The 23,037-nt window shown below is 42.2% G+C and overlaps 1 protein-coding gene across 1 annotated transcript; it reads left to right on the top strand.

Moving 5' to 3' along the window:
• The first annotated feature begins 13,865 nt into the window (after window positions 1–13,865).
• Window positions 13,866–22,538, top strand: LOC141083082 (uncharacterized). The gene is made up of 2 exons (XM_073567251.1): window positions 13,866–13,928; window positions 19,163–22,538. The coding sequence occupies exon 2, from the start codon at window positions 19,169–19,171 to the stop codon at window positions 21,824–21,826; it is 2,658 nt and encodes an 885-aa protein (XP_073423352.1). The 5' UTR covers window positions 13,866–13,928; window positions 19,163–19,168; the 3' UTR covers window positions 21,827–22,538.
• Window positions 22,539–23,037: the final 499 nt, after the last annotated feature.

Raw genomic sequence — 23,037 nt, 5'->3', positions numbered from 1 at the left:
CGTTTTTGCGGCAAAATCGCGCGGTTAAAATAGCCGCGGAAACGCGAAAAAAACGCCACGTGTGAACTCAGCCTTATAGGTGGATGCTCACATGTATGATCTATTAACGCTTAATCAACTATAGCACCACCTATCTTAGGATCTTTTCCTTCTTATATCCCAGAAAAATAGCAATGTGTATTATGGCAATGATAAAGGTTTAGCCGAAACGCGTCTTGCCGTGCGCTTTACAGCAGTAATTTTTCCCATCTCTGCCTATATTTATAATATGCTGCTATGGATAAATATTTTTAATCTACGTTTGAAATAAAGAAAAAGATTTTTTACGTACTTCAAACTTGGCTCGCTGGATTCATCTCCTTTTCGCAATGCTTTGGAAAGGTACCCTAACTGGGAGGGGAGGAGTTTAGTTAGTTGTTCTGTGAGGAAGACGGTGTGAAGAAAATGGAGAATGTTCTGGGAGCAGTTACATGTGCTCTTTCCAGGAACAATGCTCAGGAGGATCAGGGCTTCAGCCCCTAGGCCATCTATGCTTCTAGAGTTGGATGGTAGGCTGAGAGGCTGTGTGTTTTACACAACCAGCAGTGGAGTGTCTTCTCCCAGGAAAACTACAGCAACAGAATCAGTGAGGGATTATGCCAGAACGAGCATGTGCTTCACATAGGATTCAAGCTGCATTTTGCTAGGGCAGAAACACTGTGAGCACTGGTAGTACTAGTGTGAAGGGTTAAACTAAAATGAAAACTAAAGTCTTCATTTTTGTGCTTGTAACTCCATCTTGTTGTTTACAAGATAAATTCTGTATCTAGAGTAAAGTTCATGGCTGTTATAAAACCAGACTGTTCCAGCCTGCACAAGATATGAGACCCGGGGGTGTATTATTGTGTAAGACTCTGAAGAATGCGCTATTGTACTTCTCTCTATGCTACGTAGATACGGACATATATGCAGTTTCTGGCTTTTCTGTATATTCTTAGGTCAAGTGTTGTATGCTAATGCTATAAAAGAGGTGACATAATAAACGGGGTTATCGATCTGCCTTGATCCTCCCAAACAGAGATGCATCTCTGTCTGGTCATTCTCAGTTCCTGGCAATGCCCTGTGGATTAATTTGGAAATCACTTGGTCAACCATGAAGGGTCACTATAGATCCTCCCTCAACAGCTTTGCTGCCCAATGTGGGGCCCCCAAATAGGGACACCTCTGCCCCTGGAGGACAGCAAGACAAAGGACCCTCGGACAGGACACAGGCGCTGGAAAATTGGGACTGATCATCCCCCACGACAACCCACAGTAAGTTGGCAGTTATACTGTTCAGACTGACCATTTGGTGTGGTTTTCCTGTGTTTGTTGCTGCAAAGAGGATCTGAAGTTTGTCCCCGATGGTGGGGTGATTCTTGGGTGGAATCATATAGAGGTGCAGTCCTGTTGGGGGTCCAGTGTTCGACCATACCTCAAAAGGGATGGACACCCTGGATTGACTAGCGATTGTGACTCTCTTTATAGTAAAAATATCCTGAAATCCTGATCACTGTTAGAATCAGGCGCAGTGAAGTGATTGAAGATTGGGTAGGATACATATCTCAGGAATATATATATATATATATATATAACCAGAGGTGTCTGGAGGGATAATCTAAGACACCCTCCTCCTTTTACTAAGTACCGTGTTGGAATTTTGAGGTCATCCCAGTGGGGGATAGACCCGGTGGAACAGACTGTACGGCCGCTCCAGTACTGTGCACAACTGAAGTAAGGATATTTAGCTCTAAAGGAGAGAATCATGTTTCCGTGGAAGAAAAAGAAGAGTTTGGATTTGTGTGTGTGATAGATTGGATACTGTTAGTCTTATGATTCAAAGACGGGGAAAGTGTTCGGTAAAGACGGGGAAAGAAATTGTCACGCGGGGCTTAGGACAACTAAGGCAGAAATACCCGGGGCCCCTGTGGTGTCCCTTTCACTAGGGGAAACCCTGTCTGACCCTCAACTCAGGGTTTTTGCTGAAGGTGCAAATGCCTGAGCCTCCACCCTTTCCTTATCTCCTGCTCAGCCCTGCACTTAACCCTCCACCCTCCACCCAGTGAGGAGACACACCACCAAAGCCCCCACACAAATAAAGACAGACAGGGAGAACTTAAACTGCACTGCGCCGCACACACACAGGAATATACAGTAATGTGAACAGGGCACAACTAAACACAAATATGGGAAGGAGAAAGGATAATGACGGATCATACGCCACCAGATACGAATCTCTCTCTCTGCAACACCTCCACTCCAGACCGGAACCACTTGGTATGAAACACAATCTATAATCGGCGACGCCCATAGGCCAGCACGACTATTTAAAGACCGTGGGCGTGACCAAACATCCAACCTGATATTCAGCTAGATTAACCCCCGATAGCCTGAGAAACTCAAGCCGGCGCCACTGAGGCTATAGTGGACGGAGGTGGAACTACCTCTGCCTGCCGGACGCTGTGGTGTGAATAGCGTCTGACATGACAGTACCCCGTCTTCTACGAGGGACCCCAGGGCCCTCAAGACTCATAGGACCCGGCTTGTCCGGATGACGACGGTGAAAAGAACTGACCAGCCGATCGGCATGTATGTCCAAGGCTGGTACCCAAGACCTCTCCTCCGGACCATACCCCCGCCAGTGTACCAAATACTGAAGAGTACGGCGCACTACTCGAGAGTCCACTACCTTGGAGACCTCAAACTCTAAATCGCCATCCACCATGACTGGAGGTGGCATCAGCGTCGTGTCCACAGAGCCTACCACCTTTTTCAATAAAGCCCTGTGAAACACGTTGTGTATCTTGTATACTGCAGGGAGTTCCAACCGATAAGCAACTGGGTTAATGATGGCAGCAATCTTAAAAGGCCCAATAAACCTTGGACCCAATTTTAAAGATGGAATTTTGAGTTTTATATTTTTAGTCGCTGACCACACCCATTCACCCACACACAGGTCCGGACCTGGCACGCGTCTACTGTCAGCCACCCGCTTGTACCTCGCACTCATGCTCAACAATCGCTGTTTCACCCTCCTCCAGACCAATGATAATTGAGCTCCAACTGGTCCTCCTCCGGGACGCCCCCCGAGTCACCCTGACGTAAGGTACAAAATTGAGGATGTTGACCGTAAACACAAAAGAACGGAGACTCTCCCGATGACTCTTGACGGTGATTATTTAACGCGAACTCGGCCAGAGGAAGGAAAGTAGACCACTCCTCTTGGTTGTCGGACACAAAGCATCGTAAATACTGCTCCAGATTTTGGTTCATGCGCTCAGTTTGACCATTTGACTGTGGATGAGACGCCGATGAATGTGACAACTTGATCCCCAAACGTGAGCAAAAAGCTTTCCAAAACCTCGCAACAAATTGAGTTCCCCTATCAGATACTATGTCCGACGGAACTCCGTGGAGTCTGACCACCTCCTGCACAAACACCTGAGCCAACGTCTTCGCTTTGGGCAAGGAGGGCAATGAGACAAAATGCGCCATCTTTGAAAATCGGTCAACCACCACCAGGATGACCGTGTTCCCCGCCGAGACTGGCAAGTCAGTGATAAAATCCATGGAGATTTCTGTCCATGGCCTATTAGGTACCCCCAGAGGCTGTAGCGTGCCAGCAGGACGGGCTCGGGGCGACTTGGCCCTGGCACACGTGATGCAAGCTGCCACGTACGAGACCACATCCTGCCGGATTTTGGGCCACCAGAAACGACGCGATACCAGCTCCAAGGTGCCCTTAACCCCTGGATGACCAGCCAGTACTGAGTCGTGATGTTCCCTCAACACCTTAAGACGAAGATGAAGGGGTACAAATGATTTGTTGGCGGGAAGTCCTGGCGGTACCTCCTCTTGGGCCTCGGCAATCTCCGCCCCTACCTCAGTCGTGAGAGCCGAAACCACTACACCTTCCTGGAGGATGGGTACCGGCTCTTCCAGAGGTTCTACCCCCGGAAAACACCTGGACAAGGCATCCGCCTTGGTGCTTTTAGCCCCGGGACGGTAAGTCACCAGAAAATTGAAACGTGTAAAGAACAATGCCCAGCGGGCCTGCCTAGGAGACAGACGCTTGGCCGACTCCAGATAGAGCAGGTTCTTATGGTCGGTGATGACTGTGACCTGGTGAGCCGCCCCCTCCAAGAAGTGTCGCCATTCCTCAAAAGCCAATTTGATGGCCAACAACTCCCTGTTGCCGATATCATAACTCCGTTCGGCCGGCGACAGCATCTTGGAGAAGTAGGTGCATGGATGCATATCGCTCAAAGATGAGCCCTGTGACAGTACTGCCCCCACTCCCACCTCAGACGCATCAACCTCCACCACAAAAGGTTTAGACACATCCGGTTGCACCAGAATGGGGCTGAAGCAAAACTGTTCTTCAGACGCTCAAATGCACGTATCGCCACCTCAGACCAGCTAGTCAGATCGGTACCTTTTTTTGTCATGTCCGTGAGCGGTTTGGCTATAGTAGAAAAGTGTTTTATAAATTTCCTATAATAATTAGCAAACCCAAGGAACCGCTGGAGCGCTTTCAAATTATCAGGCCTTTCCCATTGTAGCACCGCTTGCACCTTATCGGTGTCCATTTTAAACCCTGCGGCGGATACAATATATCCCAAAAAAGGCAACTCCTGAACAAAAAATAAGCATTTTTCCAGCTTAGCATAGAGCTTATTCTCACGGAGCAACTGTAACACCTGCCTGACATGCTCTAAATGAATGTCCCGGTCGCTCGAATAAATGAGGATATCATCCAGGTATACAATCACAAATTTCCCCAGGACATGAGCAAACACGTCATTAATAAAATGTTGGAAAACAGCAGGCGCGGTTGTCAACCCAAATGGCATAACCAGGCTCTCAAAATGACCCTCAGGAGTGTTAAAGGCCGTCTTCCAATCATCCCCCTGACGGACCCTTATGAGGTTATACACCCCCCTGAGGTCAAGCTTGGAAAACCACTTTGCCCCCGCCACCTGGTTGAACAAATCAGGGATCAAAGGCATAGGATATGGATCACGGATCGTAATCTGGTTTAACTCCCGGAAATCCAGACACGGCCGTAACCCCCCATCTTTCTTCTTATTGAAGAAAAACCCCGCTGCTACAGGCGAGGACGAAGGCCGGATGTGTCCTTTGCTCAGACTCTCCGCGATGTAGTCTTTCAGAGCTTGTCTCTCTGGACCAGAAATATTAAACATCCTGGCCTAAGGTAATTTGGCCCCGGGTTTTAACCTAATCACACAGTCATAGGCTCTATGTGGAGGCAGTTCTGAGCAACACTTCTCAGAGAAAACATCTGCGAAATCCTGCAAAGCCTCCGGAAGGCTGGGCGTCACGGCGGACACACATGTGGCCAAGCAATTGTCCTGGCAAAAACCACTCCATTGGACTATGTCCTGAGTTTTCCAATCAATCACTGGGTTGTGCCTGGACAACCATGGAAAACCCAAGACCATTTGTGCTGGGAGATTACGGAGGACCCTACATGTAACCCACTCCGAATGTAGGACCCCAATGTGGAGTTTCACCTCAGCCACAAACTCCGTAATCTCCCCCTGAGGGAGGGGAGCGGCATTAATGGTAACCACCTGAATAGGATGAGGGAGTTTTTCGATCTTAAACCCGGCAGTGCGTGCAAACTCCTCATCTATGAGATTGGTGGCGGAACCGCTATCCACAAACACTGATATTGGTAGCTCTCTGCCCGCGATAATAACCTTGGCAGGGAGCATACATTGAGATACCATCATGGAGGATATGCATACGCTCAGTTGGGTTTCCTCCATACCCACTGAGCTTAGAAGTTTTCCGCCGGTGTGACCTTCTTCGGTAGCACAGGACAAGCGTTAACATAATGATTCCTTTTACCACAGTAAAAACATGCTCCGGGCTTCGTGAACCCAGGGACGCGACGCTTAACCTGTGACACCCCCGCAATTTGCATAGGTTCAGTGGGCTCACCTGCAGCAACCACACTTGCACCCCTGCTTTCCCCCAGGGGTAGCGTCTCCTGTGCCCCCTGACGCAAACGGCGATCAATACGTATAACCAAACTCATGGTAGACTCCAACGATGCAGGAGTCTCATACATCAGGAGGGCCTGTTTAACTCTTCCTGAAACCCCATGAATAAACTGACTCCGCAGCGCTGGGTCGTTCCACTGTGTGTCTACTGCCCAACGGCGAAATTTGGAGCAATAGTCTTCCTCCATACGTTCCCCCTGACGGAGGGCGCGGATTTTAGATTCTGCTAGAGCTAATCTGTCGGGATCATCATAAATGAGCCCGAGTGCAGAGAAAAGATTATCGACAGAATGAAATGTAGCAGAGTCAGCTGATAAGGAAAATGCCCATGCTTGGGGGTCCCCACTCAGTAATGATAACACCAGGCCCACCCGCTGAGCCTCGTTACCTGAGGAGACCGGGCGCATGCGGAAGTATAACTTGCAGGCCTCCCGAAATATGACAAATTTGCTGCGTTCCCCTGTGACAAATTTGCTCCTTTCCTGCAGGCCCCCGAATCCAAGATGGCGACGGGGGCCTTCGGGGGCCTGCAGGAAGCTGGCTTACTCGGTGCCTGCAAAGCACAGGCATGAGGAAGCCTTCTGCAGTGCCTGTGACAGATTGCTGATCTGTCACAGTGATCTGTGATGTGACAGATCAGCGATCTGTCACAGGACAGTGATGTCCCACCTGGGACTATTTAATAAAGTAAAAAAAAAAATAAAAAAAAGTGTTAAAATAAATTTAAAAAAATCGCCAAATAAATTAGAAAAAAAAAAAAATATTCCTCCAAATAAATCCATTTTTTAGAAATAATAAAAAAAAACAATAAAAGTACACATATTAGGTATCGCCGCGTCTGTAACGACACGCCCTATAAAACTGTCCCATTAGTTAACCCCTTTAGCGAACCCCTTAAAAAATAAAAATAAAAACGAAGCAAAAAATAATGATTTATTATCATACCGCCGAACAAAAAGTGTAATAACGCGCGATCAAAAAGACGCATATAAATATACATGGTACCGCTGAAAACGTCATCTTGTCCTGCAAAAAACGAGCCACCACACAGCATCATCCACAAAAAAATTAAAAAGTTATAGCTCGCAGAATAAAGCGATGCAAAAATAATTATTTTTTATATAAAATAGTTTTCATTGCATAAAACCGACAAAACATAAAAAAACGACCTAAATAAGGTATCTCTGTAAGCGTACTGACCCGAAGAAAAAAACGCTTTATCAATTTTATCGCACGCGGAACGGTGTAAACGCACCCCCCCAAAAGAAATTCATGAAACGCTGGTTTTTGTTCATTCTGCATCCCAAAAATCGGAATAAAAAGCGATCAAAAAATGTCACGTGCCCGAAAATGGTACCAATAAAAACGTCAACTCGTCCCGCAAAAAATAAGACCTCACATGACTCGGTGGGTCAAAATGCGGAAAAATTAGAGCTCTCAATATGTGGTGATGCAAAAACTATTTTTACAATAAAAAGTGTCTTTTAGCGTGTGACAGCCGCCAAACATAAAAACCGCCATAAATAGTAAATAAAACCCCCCGTTATCACCCCCTTAGTTAGGGAAAAATAATAAAATAAAAAAAATGTATTTATTTCCATTTTTCCATTAGGGTTAGGGTTAGGGCTAGGGTTAGTGCTAGGGTTAGGGTTAGGGCTAGGGCTAGGGTTAGGGTTAGGGCTAGGGTTAAGGTTAGGGTTAGGGCTGAGATTAGGGTTAGGGGTGTGTTGGGGTTCGGGTTGGAGTTAGAATTGGGGGTTTCCACTGTTTGGGCACATCAGGGGCTCTCCAAATGCAACATGGCGTCTGATCTCAATGCCAGCCAATTCTGAGTTGAAAAAATCAAATGGTGCTCCTTCCCTTCCAAGCTCAGCCATGCGCCCAAACAGTGTTTTACCCCCACATGTAGGGTATCAGCCTACTCAGGACAAATTGCAAAACAATTTTTGGGGTCCAATTTCTCCTGTTACCCTTAGGAAAATAAAAAATTGGGGGCAAAAATATCATTTTTGTGGAAAAAAATGATTTTTTTATTTTCACGCCCGAGCGTTATAAACTTCTGTGAAGCACTTGGGGGTTCAAAGTGCTCACCACACATCTAGATAAGTTCCGTGGGGGGCCTAGTGTCGAAAATGGGGTCACTTGTGGGGAGTTTCAATAGTTTAGGTACATCAGGGTCTCTCCAAACGCACATGACACCCGCAGACCATTCCATCAAAGTCTGCATTCCAAAATGTCACTGCTTCCCTTCCGAACCCCGACGTGTGTCCATACAGTAGTTTTCTCCCACATATGGGGTGTCAGCGTACTCATGACCAATTGGACAACAACTTTTGGGGTCCAATTTCTCCTGTTACCCTTGGGAAAATAAAAAAATTGGGGACTAATTGATCATGTTTGTGGAAAAAATACGATTTTTTTATTTTCATGCCCTGGCATTATAAACTTCTGTGAAGCCTTTAGGGGTTCAAAGTGCTCACCTCACATCTAGATAAGTTCCTTAGGGGGCCTAGTTTTCAAAATGGGGTCATTTGTGGGGGGTTTCCACTGTTTAGGTACATTAGGGGCTCTCCAAAGACAACATGACACCCAGAGACCATTCCATCAAAGTCTGCATTCCAAAACGTCACTACTTCCCTTCCGAGCCCCGACGTGTGCCCATACAGTAGTTTTCTCCCACATATGTGGTATCAGCATACTCAGGACAAATTGGACAACAACTTTTGGGGTCCAATTTCTCCTGGTACCCTTGGAAAATAAAAAAATGGTGACTAAAAGATCATGTTTGTGGAAAAAATACAAATTTTTTATTTTCACGCCCGGGCGTTATAAACTCCTGTGAAGCACTGGGGGGTTCAAAGTGCTCACCACACATCTAGATAAGTTCCTTGGGGGGTCTAGTTTACAAAATGGTGTCATTTGTGGGGGGTTTCCACTGTTTAGGTACATCAGGGGTTTTCCAATCGCGACATGGTGTCCGATCTCAATTCCAGCCAAAAACGTCAAATGGCGCTGCTTCCCTTCCGAGCTCTGCCATGCGCCCAAATAGTGGTTTACCCCCACATGTGGGGTATCAGCGTACTCAGGACAAATTGCACAATAACTTTTAGGGTCTTGTTACCCTTGGAAAAATAATAATTGAGGGTGAAAAGATCATTTTCGTGGAAAAAATATGATTTTTTAATTGTATGGCTTTATGTTATAAACTTCTGTGAAGCCCTTGGGGGTTCAAAGTTCTCACCACACATTTAGATAAGTTCCTTAGGGGGTCTAGTTTCCAAAATGGTGTCATTTGTGGGGGGTTTCCACTGTTTTAGTACATCAGGGGTTTTCCAATCGCGACATGATGTCCGATCTCAATTCCAGCCAAAAACGTCAAATGGCGCTGCTTCCCTTCCGAGCTCTGCCATGCGCCCAAATAGTGGTTTACCCCCACATGTGGGGTATCAGCGTACTCAGGACAAATTGCACAATAACTTTTAGGGTCCTGTTACCCTTGGGAAAATAAAAATTGGGGTGAAAAGATCATTTTTGTGGAAAAAATATGATTTTTTAATTGTACCGCTGTGCGTTATAAACTTCTGTAAAGCCCTTTGGGGGTTCAAAGTTCTCACCACATATCTAGATAAGTTCCTAGGGGGGTCTAGTTTCCAAAATGGGGTCACTTGTAGGGGGTTTCCACTGTTTAGGTACATCAAGGACTCTCCAAACGTGACATGGCGTCCGATCTGAATTCCAGCCAATTTTGCATTGAAAAAATCAAACGGCGCTCCTTCCATTCTGAGCTCTGCCATGCGCCGAAACAGTCGTTCCCCACCACATATCAGGTATCAGCGTACTCAGGACAAATTGCTCAATAACTTTTGCAGTCCAATTTCTCCTGTTACCCTTGGTAAAATAAAAAAAATTGAACCTGAAATTTTTTTTTTTGTGAAAAAAAGTTAGATGTTCATTTTTTTTTTAAATATTCAAAAAAATTCCTGTGACGCACCTAAAGGGTTAATAAACTTCTTGAATGTGGTTTTGAGTACCTTAAGGGGTGCAGTTTTTAGAATGGTGTCACTTTTGGGTATTTTCTATCATACAGACCCCTCAAAGTGACCTCAAATGTGATGTGGTCCTAAAAATAAAATGGTGTTGTAAAAATGAGAAATCGCTGGTCAACTTTTAACCCTTATACCTTCCTAACAAAAAAAAATTTTGGTTCCAAAATTGTGCTGATGGAAAGTAAACATGTGGGAAATGTTAGTTATCAAGTTTTTTGTGTGCTGCATCTCTGTGATTTAAGGGCATAAAAATTCAAAGTTGGAAAATTGCGAAATTTTCAAAATTTTCGCCAAATTTCCGTTTTTCTCACAAATAAACGCAAGTTATTTGAATGAAATTTTACCACTAACATGAAGTACAATATGTCACGAGAAAACAGTGTCAGAATCACTGGGATCCATGGAAGCGTTCCAGAGTTATGACCTCATAAAGGTACAGTGGTCAGAATTGTAAAAATTGGCACGGTCATGAACGTGCAAACCACCCTTGGGGGTGAAGGGGTTAAAGATGCTGAAGAATTCAATGGCTTGGCACATGAATTGTGTGATGAAGGTTATATAGAGGTAGAAGAGTAAGTGAATTCTGATTGTTTCTGTTACTGCTATGTTCAAGAAGGAAAATTGTCTACTACTATGACAATGACTGGATGTTTTGTGGTGCAAGAAGGAACTGAGAAAGTGACTGAGAGTAATGTGCCAGAAAGACAAACAACTAAAAATGATGATCTGGAACAAGGGTCTCCCTGCTAGATAATAAGGTCTCTCCCCAGGAAATCAAGCCTCTCCTCCCGACTGTAAGCTCTGTGCCCCTCAACCCCAGGGCAGTAATATATCCTGGGTTGCCAAAACCCAGTGCGCTCCCACCCTATGATTCTGCTGGGTGGATTTGTGACGTATGCGGTGTTACTAATCCTCAGTGGAGAGAGGTCTGTTGCAATTGTGGAGCAAGGAGACCCGGAGTCGTAGTCCCAAACTTTCCCTTGCTAAACACTGACGGCACCTATTGTCAGCCACCGCCAGCACTAGTCCCTGCTATGTCTAGTATTGTTAGTGGTTATGAGTATCCACCCTCTCCTACTTTAGTCACCCGGTCAGAGACAGGATAGACCATTCTTGAAGAAAACCTGTTAGAGTCTGCAAAAGATCTGAGATTGGGACAGAGATTCGTCTTCCAACTAGGCAATGATCCCAAACATAAAGCCAAATCTACAATGGAGTGGTTCACAAATAAACGTATCCAGGTGTTAGAATGACCAAGACAAAGTCCAGACCTGAATCCAATCGAGATTCTGTGGAAAGAGCTGAAAACTGCTGTTCACAAACAATCTCCATCAAACCTCACTGAGTCATACCCCAAGCGACTTGCAGCTATAATCACAGCAAAAGGTGGCGCAACAAAGTATTAAGTTAAAGGGGCCGAATAATATTGCACACCCCACTTTTCAGTTTTTGAATTTCCACAAAAATTTGAAATGACCAATAAATTTCATTCATCTTCACAATTGTGTCCCACTTATTGCGGATTCTTCACCAAAAATTTACATTTGGTATCTTTATGTTTGAAGCATGATATGTGGGAAAAGGTTGAAAAGTTACAGGGGCGCTGAATACTTTCGCAAGGCACTCTATGTGTGTGGAGGGGAGTGAGTACTAAGCACGCACAGTGTCAGCCACCAGGTGGTCACGTGTGCCGCTACTTAAGAGGAATGAATATTCACCTCTGTCCATGAGCATGGGAGTGGAGAGAGATGAATATTTATTTCGCTTAAAAAAACCTGCGAGAAACAAAATAAACAAAAACAATGCTATAACTAAATAAGTAACAAGCAAAATTGCATTTAAATAACACAGGGTTCTTAGTAATGTGCTTTTTGATCAAAAATTGCATGAAAGCCATCTCACCATCACCAAGGTGACCCTGATCTAGATAGTCCTACACTGTCTAATATTAACACCTTACCATGTGTCAAAGTCGACCACAGTGTGTAAATAAGGGCAGACAAAAGGACCAGGTCCTGACCTAAAGACACCAGCCCGGGGAGGCTTTTAAATGTGATTTACAGCTCAAGAGGGTGAGGCCACACCCCGACTTGTACAGAATGTAAAAAAAGAAAAAGAAAAAAACACAAAAATTGAGCTTAAGGTCCCGTCACACCTAGCAACGCTATAACGATCCCGACAGCGATACGACACGACAGGGATCGTTGCCGCATCGCTATGTGGTCGCCATTGAGATGTCAGACAGTCCAATCTACCCAACGACGGAGCAAAGATCTAGCGTGTCGCAGCGACCTTTTTAACGATGTCGGTGGTCGTTGGGACCCTGTCACATTGCATGTTCCATTGACGATTCACACCTCGATGAGGGATGTACTGTGTGACGCTGTATTTACACAGGCGTGGATTGCTCTCCCTTTCTCACGCCCTCTCAGCTCTGAATGGTGGACGCTACCGCGTCCTGATTGGCCATGCATTTAAAAGAAGGTGACGTACTAGCGCTCCATTTCATTCAAAAGATACCTACCATTAACTGGCTAGAGAAGCAACGAAGATGGAAAAGCAGATGATCCAAAATGGAGTCGCAGCCGTTGGACAAAAACAGGATCTCAACTTGGACACACCCGGGTCAGGAACAAAGAACTGAAGCGATACTTTGTTAGCTTCTTTTAAAAGGAAGCCCGCCAATCAGGACGCTGTAGTGACCACCAATCGGAGCCGAGGTAGGCGTGGAAACGGGAACGCTAATCCCCGCCTTGTCTTGCTTCTGAGTCGCTAACGAGGTCGTTAGGCTAGGTGTCAAACGTGACGATACAAGTGACTCAGCGGGACATGAGCGACCAAAGAAATGTCCAGACATTTCGGGAACGATCAGCGATACCTGGCAGGGGGGCTGGTCGCTGGTCACTGTCACACACAGCGATCTCGCTGGTAAGATCGCTATAACGTTGTAAAATATCAGTATTTCTATAATAAAAAATATACAGAGTCTAGTCCAGCTAGCAGAGGCTCTGGTTAGAGTGTGACTGAGCTATTCTGGATTCCTTGGCTCACACAGCTGTCTCTCTTGTCAAATGTATAGGTCAAAATAGTCAAAGCTGTCAAAATGTGACTATTTAGAGATAATGAATGGTTCTAAAGATCTCAGACTTTAGGCTTAAATATCTCAGACTAAGGTAATGCATAAATAACTGTATACATATTGTTAAAATAACTACGGTTCACTTAATATGGAAGAACTTATGAACATAGTGGCAAGCCACCATATGTGGTTGTAGTTTATAGGTCAGAATAGTATATAAAGCCGGTCTAACTCTTGTTCAGGAGATCTCATATCCCTTGAGACTCTCGAACACCCGGACAACACAGCTGCTCAAGACTATATGTAAGAACAATGCTCGTTTTCTCTTCAAATAATTATTGCATGTCATGAACTTACTTTTCTTCATTTTTGTAATCACTTTTTGAATGAACAATTAAAAACAAGATTTATTTTATCCTCAACATTGCTTTTACTTTTTGATTCTCAACCGTGCAAGAAGATATATATATATTTTTTTCTACATTTTGGCGAGCCGTAGCCAGCCTGATCTTTTGTGCTAATTTTGGTTGGCATTCCTTCCTCGATTGTGCAAGGGGGGAGCACGAACTCTGCTAAAAACCACCTGTTGTACAAGCTTCCTCAGGAATTCCACTATTTCACGGCACAAAGATCACACTGAACCTGAAGACGACGGGTGAGGATCGTAAAGAGCTGCATGCGTCTCATCCAGATGGAGATCTGAGGATTGCATAAGGACACAGAGGACCATCCATTGACGGGAAAGACTCTCAATAGGTGAGAAAAAATATAATGGATTTTATACATGATTATGCTAAGAAAAGTAACATAGATTTCAAGTTTGTTCATAATCATACGGATGCCCAATTATGGTCTAGTTTGTATAATCAATGTGAGGCAGAAAATGTTAAAATTGACAAAAGGTTTTTCTCAGTAAGAAAATTACAAAGGAAACTTCAGAATGTTATGCAGCTAGTTCATGTGTATAATAGCCTAGTCTTTGAGAAAACTGAACCTAACACCTATAAAACATGCATTGTCACACAAGACATTAATCACACTGACACACCAGGTGACACACAAGAGTCTGACGGGGATTACTTTGATTGTCCAAATTGTTTGATTTTGTCAGAGCATATAGAACAATTGGAAGATCAAATAGATACCAGGACAGAGTTATTGTCTAAATTACAACAAGATATAAAAAGGGTTTCTGCTAACACAAGATCAACAGGTAAACAGGAGGACGGTGTTGCCTCTTCATTTGTACCAAATATGCAAGATCCAGATGCTTCAGTAGAGGAATTAGAGGCAGTAGAATTACAACGGAAAAAATTACATGACAGAGCAGCACGCATTAATCTGAAAATACACGATCAGCTAATGAAAATTGTAAAAGACATTCCAAATTACAATGATAAGATGGATGCCTTTTATAATGCGGACACTTTTGAATCAAACACAGACAAATACAATCTGAATGATGAGCAAAAGAATAAAATATTCAAAGTTTGGTTACCTTCACATATGGGAAAAAGATTACAGACCACACCCAGATTAAATGATGAGAATGAAATGACACATAGTACAAAAGAAGACAGACTTAGACAATTAGTATTGTTTACAACTGGAGAAGACATGCCTACAGTTGATATTTTAGGGAGTTTACAAACAAATATTTCTGAAGACCCATTCTCTTTTTTGGTAAAGTTTGAACAGGCCTATAGGATGGTAATGGATCTCAGGCCTCACGAAGAGCCAGCATCCATGATCAAATTTTTTGTAAAGAAGTTCAAGTACTTAGATCCTGCCTCAGTGCAATTGGCTAACACTCAGCCATCATTGCAAGAAGCAACAGTTTTTATTGACAGAATAAGGAGATCCATGAAACAAAATCAGGTCAAGGCTAAAATAGCGATAGTTCATGAGAAGGAAGACAGTCAGCTGAAACCTAGAGCCACAGTATTCTCCAAGAGCAGGGATTACATTGAGCATAGAGGTAAAAATACAACACAAAGGAACAATATCCATTGTTATTTTTGTGGTATACCTGGACACTTGAAGTGGCAGTGCAGGAAATTTTTGAGAGCAGAATCAGAGATGGGTACACAAGGAACAGGTAAGCTTGGAAGGGAAAACGGACTCATGCCAAAATCATACACCACACCTTCCGCACCTGCATTACAATCATCTGCACCTGCTCATACTGCCAACAGACAAACACAGTCACCATATGCACCATTAATCAGACAGATCAGAGAAATGACAGTGAAGGAAACAGAGTCAAGGGATAGAATTCCAAGGTCTTTTAAAAAGGACACTGGTCTTCTCCCATCTCCTTCATCTTTCTGACAATCACAGACTATTCCTGTACCACATCCATTGGAATTTGGGACTCGAGTTACATTGGATGACTGTGGAAGACCATTTATCAAAGTAAGTTTAGCAGGCCAGAATGTTGTATTTCTCATTGACACAGGAGCTCAGTTAAGTGTTACAAACCTTGATTTGAAGCTAAACCCAGATTCACCAGTTTGTACAATTGTCGGTTTCAGTGGAAAAGGTGGAACTAAAGCAACCTTAGTTCCCAATGTGATTTTGGAAATACCTAGTTCTTTCAAAACAGAAATTGACATCTGGTATTGTCGTGATTCTGAAAATATACTTGGCACAGATTTTATGCAGAAATTCGGATGGGTAGTTGACCTAGGAAATCAAGTGATCTGGAAAGATTCCAATGGTTGTAAACCGGTAGTCATTGATCCTAATGATTATAGCCATGTTGGAAGTATTTGCTTGAATGATGTGGTGTCATCTGACCATTTGTGGCCTGACACTAATGATGACAAGGTATTGACAGAAATTGTACAGCTTTTTCCTTCTCTTTGGGCTCAGTTCAGGAATCAGGTTGGAACAATGAAAGACGTTATCGTGAATGTGGAGGGGCGTGATCCCCCGCCACAGCGTCAGTATAAATTGCCTCCAGAATCAATTGACTCTATGTCAAAGATCATACAGGAATTGTTAGATCAAGGTGTTATCCGAAAGGCTAATTCTGTAAGTAACAATCCTTTGTGGTGTGTTTTGAAATCTGATGGTTCTTATCGAATGATATTGGATTTACGGATGTTCAATAAGCATACACCCAATGTCGCACCAATTGTGGCAGATACTCATGACATGATGGCAAGGTTAAATGCAAAAGCAAAATACTTCTCTGTATTGGACATCAGTAATGGTTTTTTCAGTATACCTCTTGAAAAGAGTTGTCAGTATAAGTTTGCATTTACTTTCTTGGACGAGCAATATCTGTTTTGCAGGTTACCTCAAGGAGCACATTTGTCACCTAGTGTTTTTCATCAGGCATTGGCAAAGGTATTATCCAGATTTTCGAGGCCTGATTGCATTCTGCAATATGTGGATGATATTTTATTGTCTACAGAGGATAAAGAGACACATGTTTCTCTTCTGACAGAATTGTTTGAGTTGCTGCATGATGCAGGGTTGAAATTGAACACCAAAAAGGTCAAATTAATGCAGACTGAGGTCAGATTTTTAGGGGTGCTGTTGAGTCCAGGAAAAAGGCAGCCACTGCAGGAAAGAATTGAGGCAATTGCTTCCCTACCAATTCCGACATCACACAAGGCATTGAGACATTTTTTAGGTCTTATGAATTATTCAAGGGATTTCATTGAGAATTTTGCAGATAAGGCCAGATCTTTATATGATCTTTTGAAAGGTGAAAACAGTGATTACTTTGGTCCTTGGGGTGATGAACAGCAAACCTCATTTGAACAATTGAAAATGAATTTACAAAATGCACCTGCTTTGTCCACAGTAGATCCTTCGGCTCCATTTGCTTTGCAAGTGCATACATCAGGAACATCTGTTTCTGCTGTATTACTGCAATTACAGGGAGAAGAGTGGAGAATTTTGGGCTATTTTTCAAAACTTCTCTCACCTGTTGAAAAAGGTTTTGAGACCTGTGCAAGACACTTGGTAGGTGTGTACTTTGCAGTCAAAGCAACCGAACATATTGTCGGGTTCAACAAAATCATTTTGCAAACTCCTCACTCTACACTAAAACTTCTCTTTGAGAATAATATCCCAGGTGTGTCACATCAGAGATTTGCTCATTGGTTATTGTCATTGTCTCCCAAACAAATTGAGGTAGATTACAAGGCCAAATATGTTCTTCCTCAGCTGATGCAATATGAAGGACAAACTCATGATTGTTTACAGTCTTTTCAGGATCCAAGTCCATCACTTTTCAGACGGAAAGCAGAGGTAACAGACGAACCAATTTTTGTAGATGGTTCCAGATTCTATTCAGATGGGCACTATTATTCAAGATATGCCATTTTTTATCCCAACAGAGGACAGGTTGTGAAGCACAAATTACCGAGTCATTTTTCAGCTCAAAGAGCAGAGCTAGAAGCAGTAAAAATGGTACTACAGCTGAATGAAGCAGATGATCAGTGTCCCATTGTGATCTACAGTGATAGCTCTTATGTTGTAAGATCACTGACAAATTACTTGTCAGTTTGGGAAAAAAGAGGCTATGTAGATTCATCTAATAAGACTCTTGTTCACAGTGACACACTGAAGACAATTTTCAGGATAGCATCAAAAAACCCTAATGGTTTTGCTATTGTTAAGGTTCCGGCCCATAAAAAATCTGATGATGAATTATCTGTTGGAAATGCAACCGCAGATATGCTAGCCAAAGAGGCAGCCCTGACAGGAGAAGAGGTGTTTGAACCTGAACCGCTCGAGGTTTCAGCAGTTCAAAGAACAGACACGCATATCCCTTCTTTTGCGGAAGAACAAGAAAAAGACTCATCTCTTGTTGCTTCCCGGGTTGATCCAAAACCTCCCTTTGTTTGTGAAAACGGGGTTTTGTGTCATGACTTAAACGGGGAGTTGCGTCCTGTTGTCCCAAGACATCTACAGGTTGAGTTCACAAAATACAATCATGAAAGTTTGGGTCATTTGGGCCAACAAAAATTGTTAGGCATTCTCAGAGAGAAATTTTACTGGGAAAAGATGGAAGAGACAGTGCAAAGTGTTGTTCAATCATGTCTCATTTGTGCCCAAATTAATCCAAGACCAAAAGGACAGAAACCGCCACTACTCCGAATCGCACCTGCAGATGGTCCATGGTCTACGTTACAAATCGACTACATTGGACCGTTACCATCAGGTAAAAATGGTCTCAGGTATGCATTGGTTGTGGTAGATGTTTTTTCTAAGTGGGTTGAAATTTTACCTGTCAGGAAAGATGATGCTTTGTCCACAGCTAGAGCATTAGTTAATCATGTCTTTTGTACTTGGGGGATCCCAAGAATGATCACCTCTGATCGAGGAAGTCACTTTACAGGAAAAATCATGCAAGCCGTTTGTGCTATTCTAGGGGTACGACAACAGTTTCATGTACCCTACCATCCACAGTCTGCTGGTATTGTGGAAAGGATGAATAGAACAATAAAATCCAGAATTGCCAAGATGTTATTGGACAAAGGCAATACTTGGGTTGATGCAGTACCTTTTGTACTGTTGAGTGTAAGAGGAACAACCTCTGCCACAACTCAGTTTACTCCTTTTGAACTGATGACAGGAAGAAAAATGCCATTGATTTTTCCTCATGAACCATTTTTGTCTACACCACAAAAAGATGCTGTTGCAAGGTCCAAATGGTTGCAATTGTTACAGGAAAATTTGAAAACGATTCTTCCACATGCTGCATCAAGAATGCAGAGAATGGAGCCACCATATGTATCCAAATTCAAGAAAGGGGCTCTAGTGATGATTAAAACTTTCAGGAAGAATGGACCTTGGGAAAGTAATTGGGAAGGTCCCTTTGAAATTATCGAAACCATGGGACAAGTGATGATACTTGTGCAACGAGCATCTAAGGTGGTTAAAAATACCCGCAGACAACAAAAATTGTGGGTACATGTTGATCAATGCAAACTGTATATTGCAAAATAATGATACTGCATTTCTTTTAGGAAGAAATGGATTCCAATAAGAACTGGAATACGAAACTCCACGTCCTTGATGGAAGGGATTCAACACCAATCCTTCAGGAGAAAAAGAAATTTCCCAGGAAAAGCTACTATCTGATGGGAATCACATTTCTGCTGTTTTGTACTGTTTCAACTGTGATCTACGCTGAAGATATTTCACACCATGGAACAAATACTAGTGAAGTGAAGGAACTTTTCAAAGGAACTTTACATCCAAGGAAACCAAGAGGAACGAATCTACAAAGCTTAATAGATGAGGACATACCGGACGATTCAGTAGATATTACTGGAAACATTTGCATGGGTTTTGGTGCAAAATGCTGTATTGAGCTACACTTCATACATGACACTGACATAATATTACATGCAGCCACAGGACCTAAGACGAAGTTCACACAGTTACAAGGAGATTATATACACAATAATAAGACAGGCACATGGGAATGTAGTCCTACAGATGTGTTATTCTGGAATATAGAGATAAGAGGTGAAGAGAGAGCTGTGTGGTCAGGCGACATTACAAATGATATGATCGCAAAAGGGAAAGTTGAAACATCCAAAACAGATGCTTGGTTAAGGACACAACTATTTGGGAAAGTTTTAGATCCTGCATTTCTTTCTATTACAGAAGGAGACGAGGATTGGGTAAAAACATGGAATTTTCAGATAACCAGAGAACCAGTACAAGTACAGGTATCTGTAGTTTTTACAGTTTCAAATACTATAGCTCCAGAAGTAAGGGTTACACCACAAGCAGTATATAGTCAAGAAAATATGTCTCCTTTATTACTAAAATGCAGCACGAGGTTAGAGCTACCTTCAGAATCTTTGTTAATATGGACCAAAGATAAATCATTTTTGGGAAGTTTTTCAAATGGTCCAACAAATGTTATACACAGAGGTCAATCCGGTAACGTGAGATGGTTAAATAAGGATTTTATTTTTTCTGTAGATAATCCATCTCCTAAGGATTCTGGACTTTACCAATGTTGCATTTTAACGAAATATAACTACAAACAATGTAGAGATGTAAAGGTAAATATATGGTCAGCAGTAGATAATGTATGCACACAGACAAGATTTCAACCATCTACTCCTTTTCAGATCAATCAGTTCCAAACTAAACCTCTGTTACGAGATGGAGTGTTTCTGACCATGGTATGGACCTTTAACATGTCTAACTGGAAAATCTCTTCTAGATATCCCCAGTGTCAACCACATCTCACTAACATGGAGATGGGAATAGAACAATGGTTTGGGAAAAGAACTTCAACACAGGTTAGAAGTAAGAGGGGAGTGTTTGAAGGTATTTTGGGGGGATTAGGAACAGTAGGAAGTTTAATTAACACTATGGACATTCATACACTTAAATCAGATCTGGAAAATATTGGGTATATTGGAGGAAAAGGGGTAAAGATTCAGAAAAGCTTGAATCAAGTCCTTGAAAAGATGGTTTTGAACACTGCTACTGTATTGGGATTTTCTGTATCACATCTTCAAGATGCTACTTTAGCTTTAATGGAAAGTGAACAGGAATCTCAAGTGGCCAAAACATGTCTAGAAATTCAGATTGAATATTCCACCAATCTGAAAATGATTGCACAAGCCTTACAAAGTGGAATTACCCCTTTAGGGCTAATAAGAAATTTGCCCATAGAATATAACTTTGCGTTAAACCATACAGATTTGTGGGTAAATAAGTGGTTAGGATGTGAACAGAACATTTGTGTAGGAACATCACTGATTCCAGTGTCAGGAAGAGAAGAAACCCTGGTTCCTATAGGTGTTCTGGGAATTCCTGTCAGCCCTACACAATTGTTATATTATCAATTACAGTACACAGATTTTGCATTTGATGGTACAAACATTGAACAATTAGACATTTCGTCATGCTTAAATTTTGTTTCCAAGGTAATGTGTCTACCTGGACAGGATAAAGTCATTTATCATTCATGTTTCCATAATCATACTTCTTGTCATGCCAGAGTTGAGAATGTCCACACGATACATGACTTGGTGACACCAGTAAGCGCTAACAAAACTTGTTTCCAAGTCATGTCAGGAAGAGAAGCAGTTTCTGCATTCTTCTCATCTTGTGTACATGTCGAAAATCTGACAATGGGTTTATATTGTATTGAGGGAAATGTTAAAACTCTCACAAAGAAGGAAGGAAGTATTAATATTACGTCAATAAGCTCAAGACGTCTGAAAATCCTTCCGATCCAGTTCAATTTGTCACAAGTCAATAAATTCCCTTGGGATTTGTGGACAAATGAAATAAAGAAAGACAAGGGTTTATTGAATCTGCTGACAAAACAATTAAAAGAAGCTGAAATTGTATTTAGACATGAACAAGGTAATCTAAATGATATTGAACATGAATGGACGAGTATGTCAGGCTCATCTTGGTGGAGAAATTTAGGAAAATCTGTAACCAGTTGGTCACAGTCTTCAGCGAAAATGGCAGCAGGAAATGTATTGTCTAATCCGATCGTTATTTTATTTATCATAGTTTTGCTGTGTATAATATATCAAATAATTATTATGTGTAAAATTAGGAGTATTTATAAGAATATAAAGGTAGAAATGAAAAAAGAAGGTGATATTTTAAGAGAGATGTTAAAACGAAAAAATATAACTCTCTGATCTAATTTTTGTTTTTACAATAGGTTTGAAAATTCAGATGACATTCAGGGCAGATGGTGATACAAGGTTTTCAGAATAAAGAATGAATGTGATACGAATGGTGAGAGAATGAGTTAGGATTGATTATGATATGTCTCAAATCATAATCAGGGGGGATTGTAAAATATCAGTATTTCTATAATAAAAAATATACAGAGTCTAGTCCAGCTAGCAGAGGCTCTGGTTAGAGTGTGACTGAGCTATTCTGGATTCCTTGGCTCACACAGCTGTCTCTCTTGTCAAATGTATAGGTCAAAATAGTCAAAGCTGTCAAAATGTGACTATTTAGAGATAATGAATGGTTCTAAAGATCTCAGACTTTAGGCTTAAATATCTCAGACTAAGGTAATGCATAAATAACTGTATACATATTGTTAAAATAACTACGGTTCACTTAATATGGAAGAACTTATGAACATAGTGGCAAGCCACCATATGTGGTTGTAGTTTATAGGTCAGAATAGTATATAAAGCCGGTCTAACTCTTGTTCAGGAGATCTCATATCCCTTGAGACTCTCGAACACCCGGACAACACAGCTGCTCAAGACTATATGTAAGAACAATGCTCGTTTTCTCTTCAAATAATTATTGCATGTCATGAACTTACTTTTCTTCATTTTTGTAATCACTTTTTGAATGAACAATTAAAAACAAGATTTATTTTATCCTCAACATTGCTTTTACTTTTTGATTCTCAACCGTGCAAGAAGATATATATATATATTTTTCTACAAACGTCACAGTTCTAGTGACTCAGCAGCAATCTCACTAGCGATCTCGCTTAGTGTGACAGGGCGTTTAGTTAAAGTTGGTATACATGCAGCATATAAACACATGTTCACTTTGGCCATAAAACACCCCCCCCCCCAAAAAAAAAAAAATAAACAAAAACCCTGCTATAGCTAAATAAGTAAAAAGCAAAATTACATTTAAATAACACAGGGTTCTTAGTAATCGTTTATTGATCAAGGATCACATGAAAGCCATCTCTCCCTCCGCCTATTTCCTCCACCGGAATATGTCGGCAGCATCATAGTGAGCTGAAACTGAGCTTCCCATACCGAGGAGATCACAGGAAGCATAGCACATCACCTAACAGTAACGATTGGAAGGGTGGGAAAGTAAACATTGCTTGCAAATTTATGTTACAATGAAATTACATTAGTGTATT

Source organism: Dendrobates tinctorius, unplaced genomic scaffold (assembly GCF_039654945.1).
Source record: "Dendrobates tinctorius isolate UK_male_01 unplaced genomic scaffold, ASM3965494v1 ptg000019l, whole genome shotgun sequence".
Lineage (NCBI taxonomy): Eukaryota > Metazoa > Chordata > Amphibia > Anura > Dendrobatidae > Dendrobates > Dendrobates tinctorius.
Note: the sequence above shows the minus strand (reverse complement) of the source record. Positions and strands in the feature narration are given on the sequence as shown.

Coding starts and splice junctions, on each gene's coding strand:
- LOC141083082 (XM_073567251.1), top strand. CDS start 19,169: ATGGATTCCAATAAGAACTGGAATACGAAACTCCACGTCCTTGATGGA.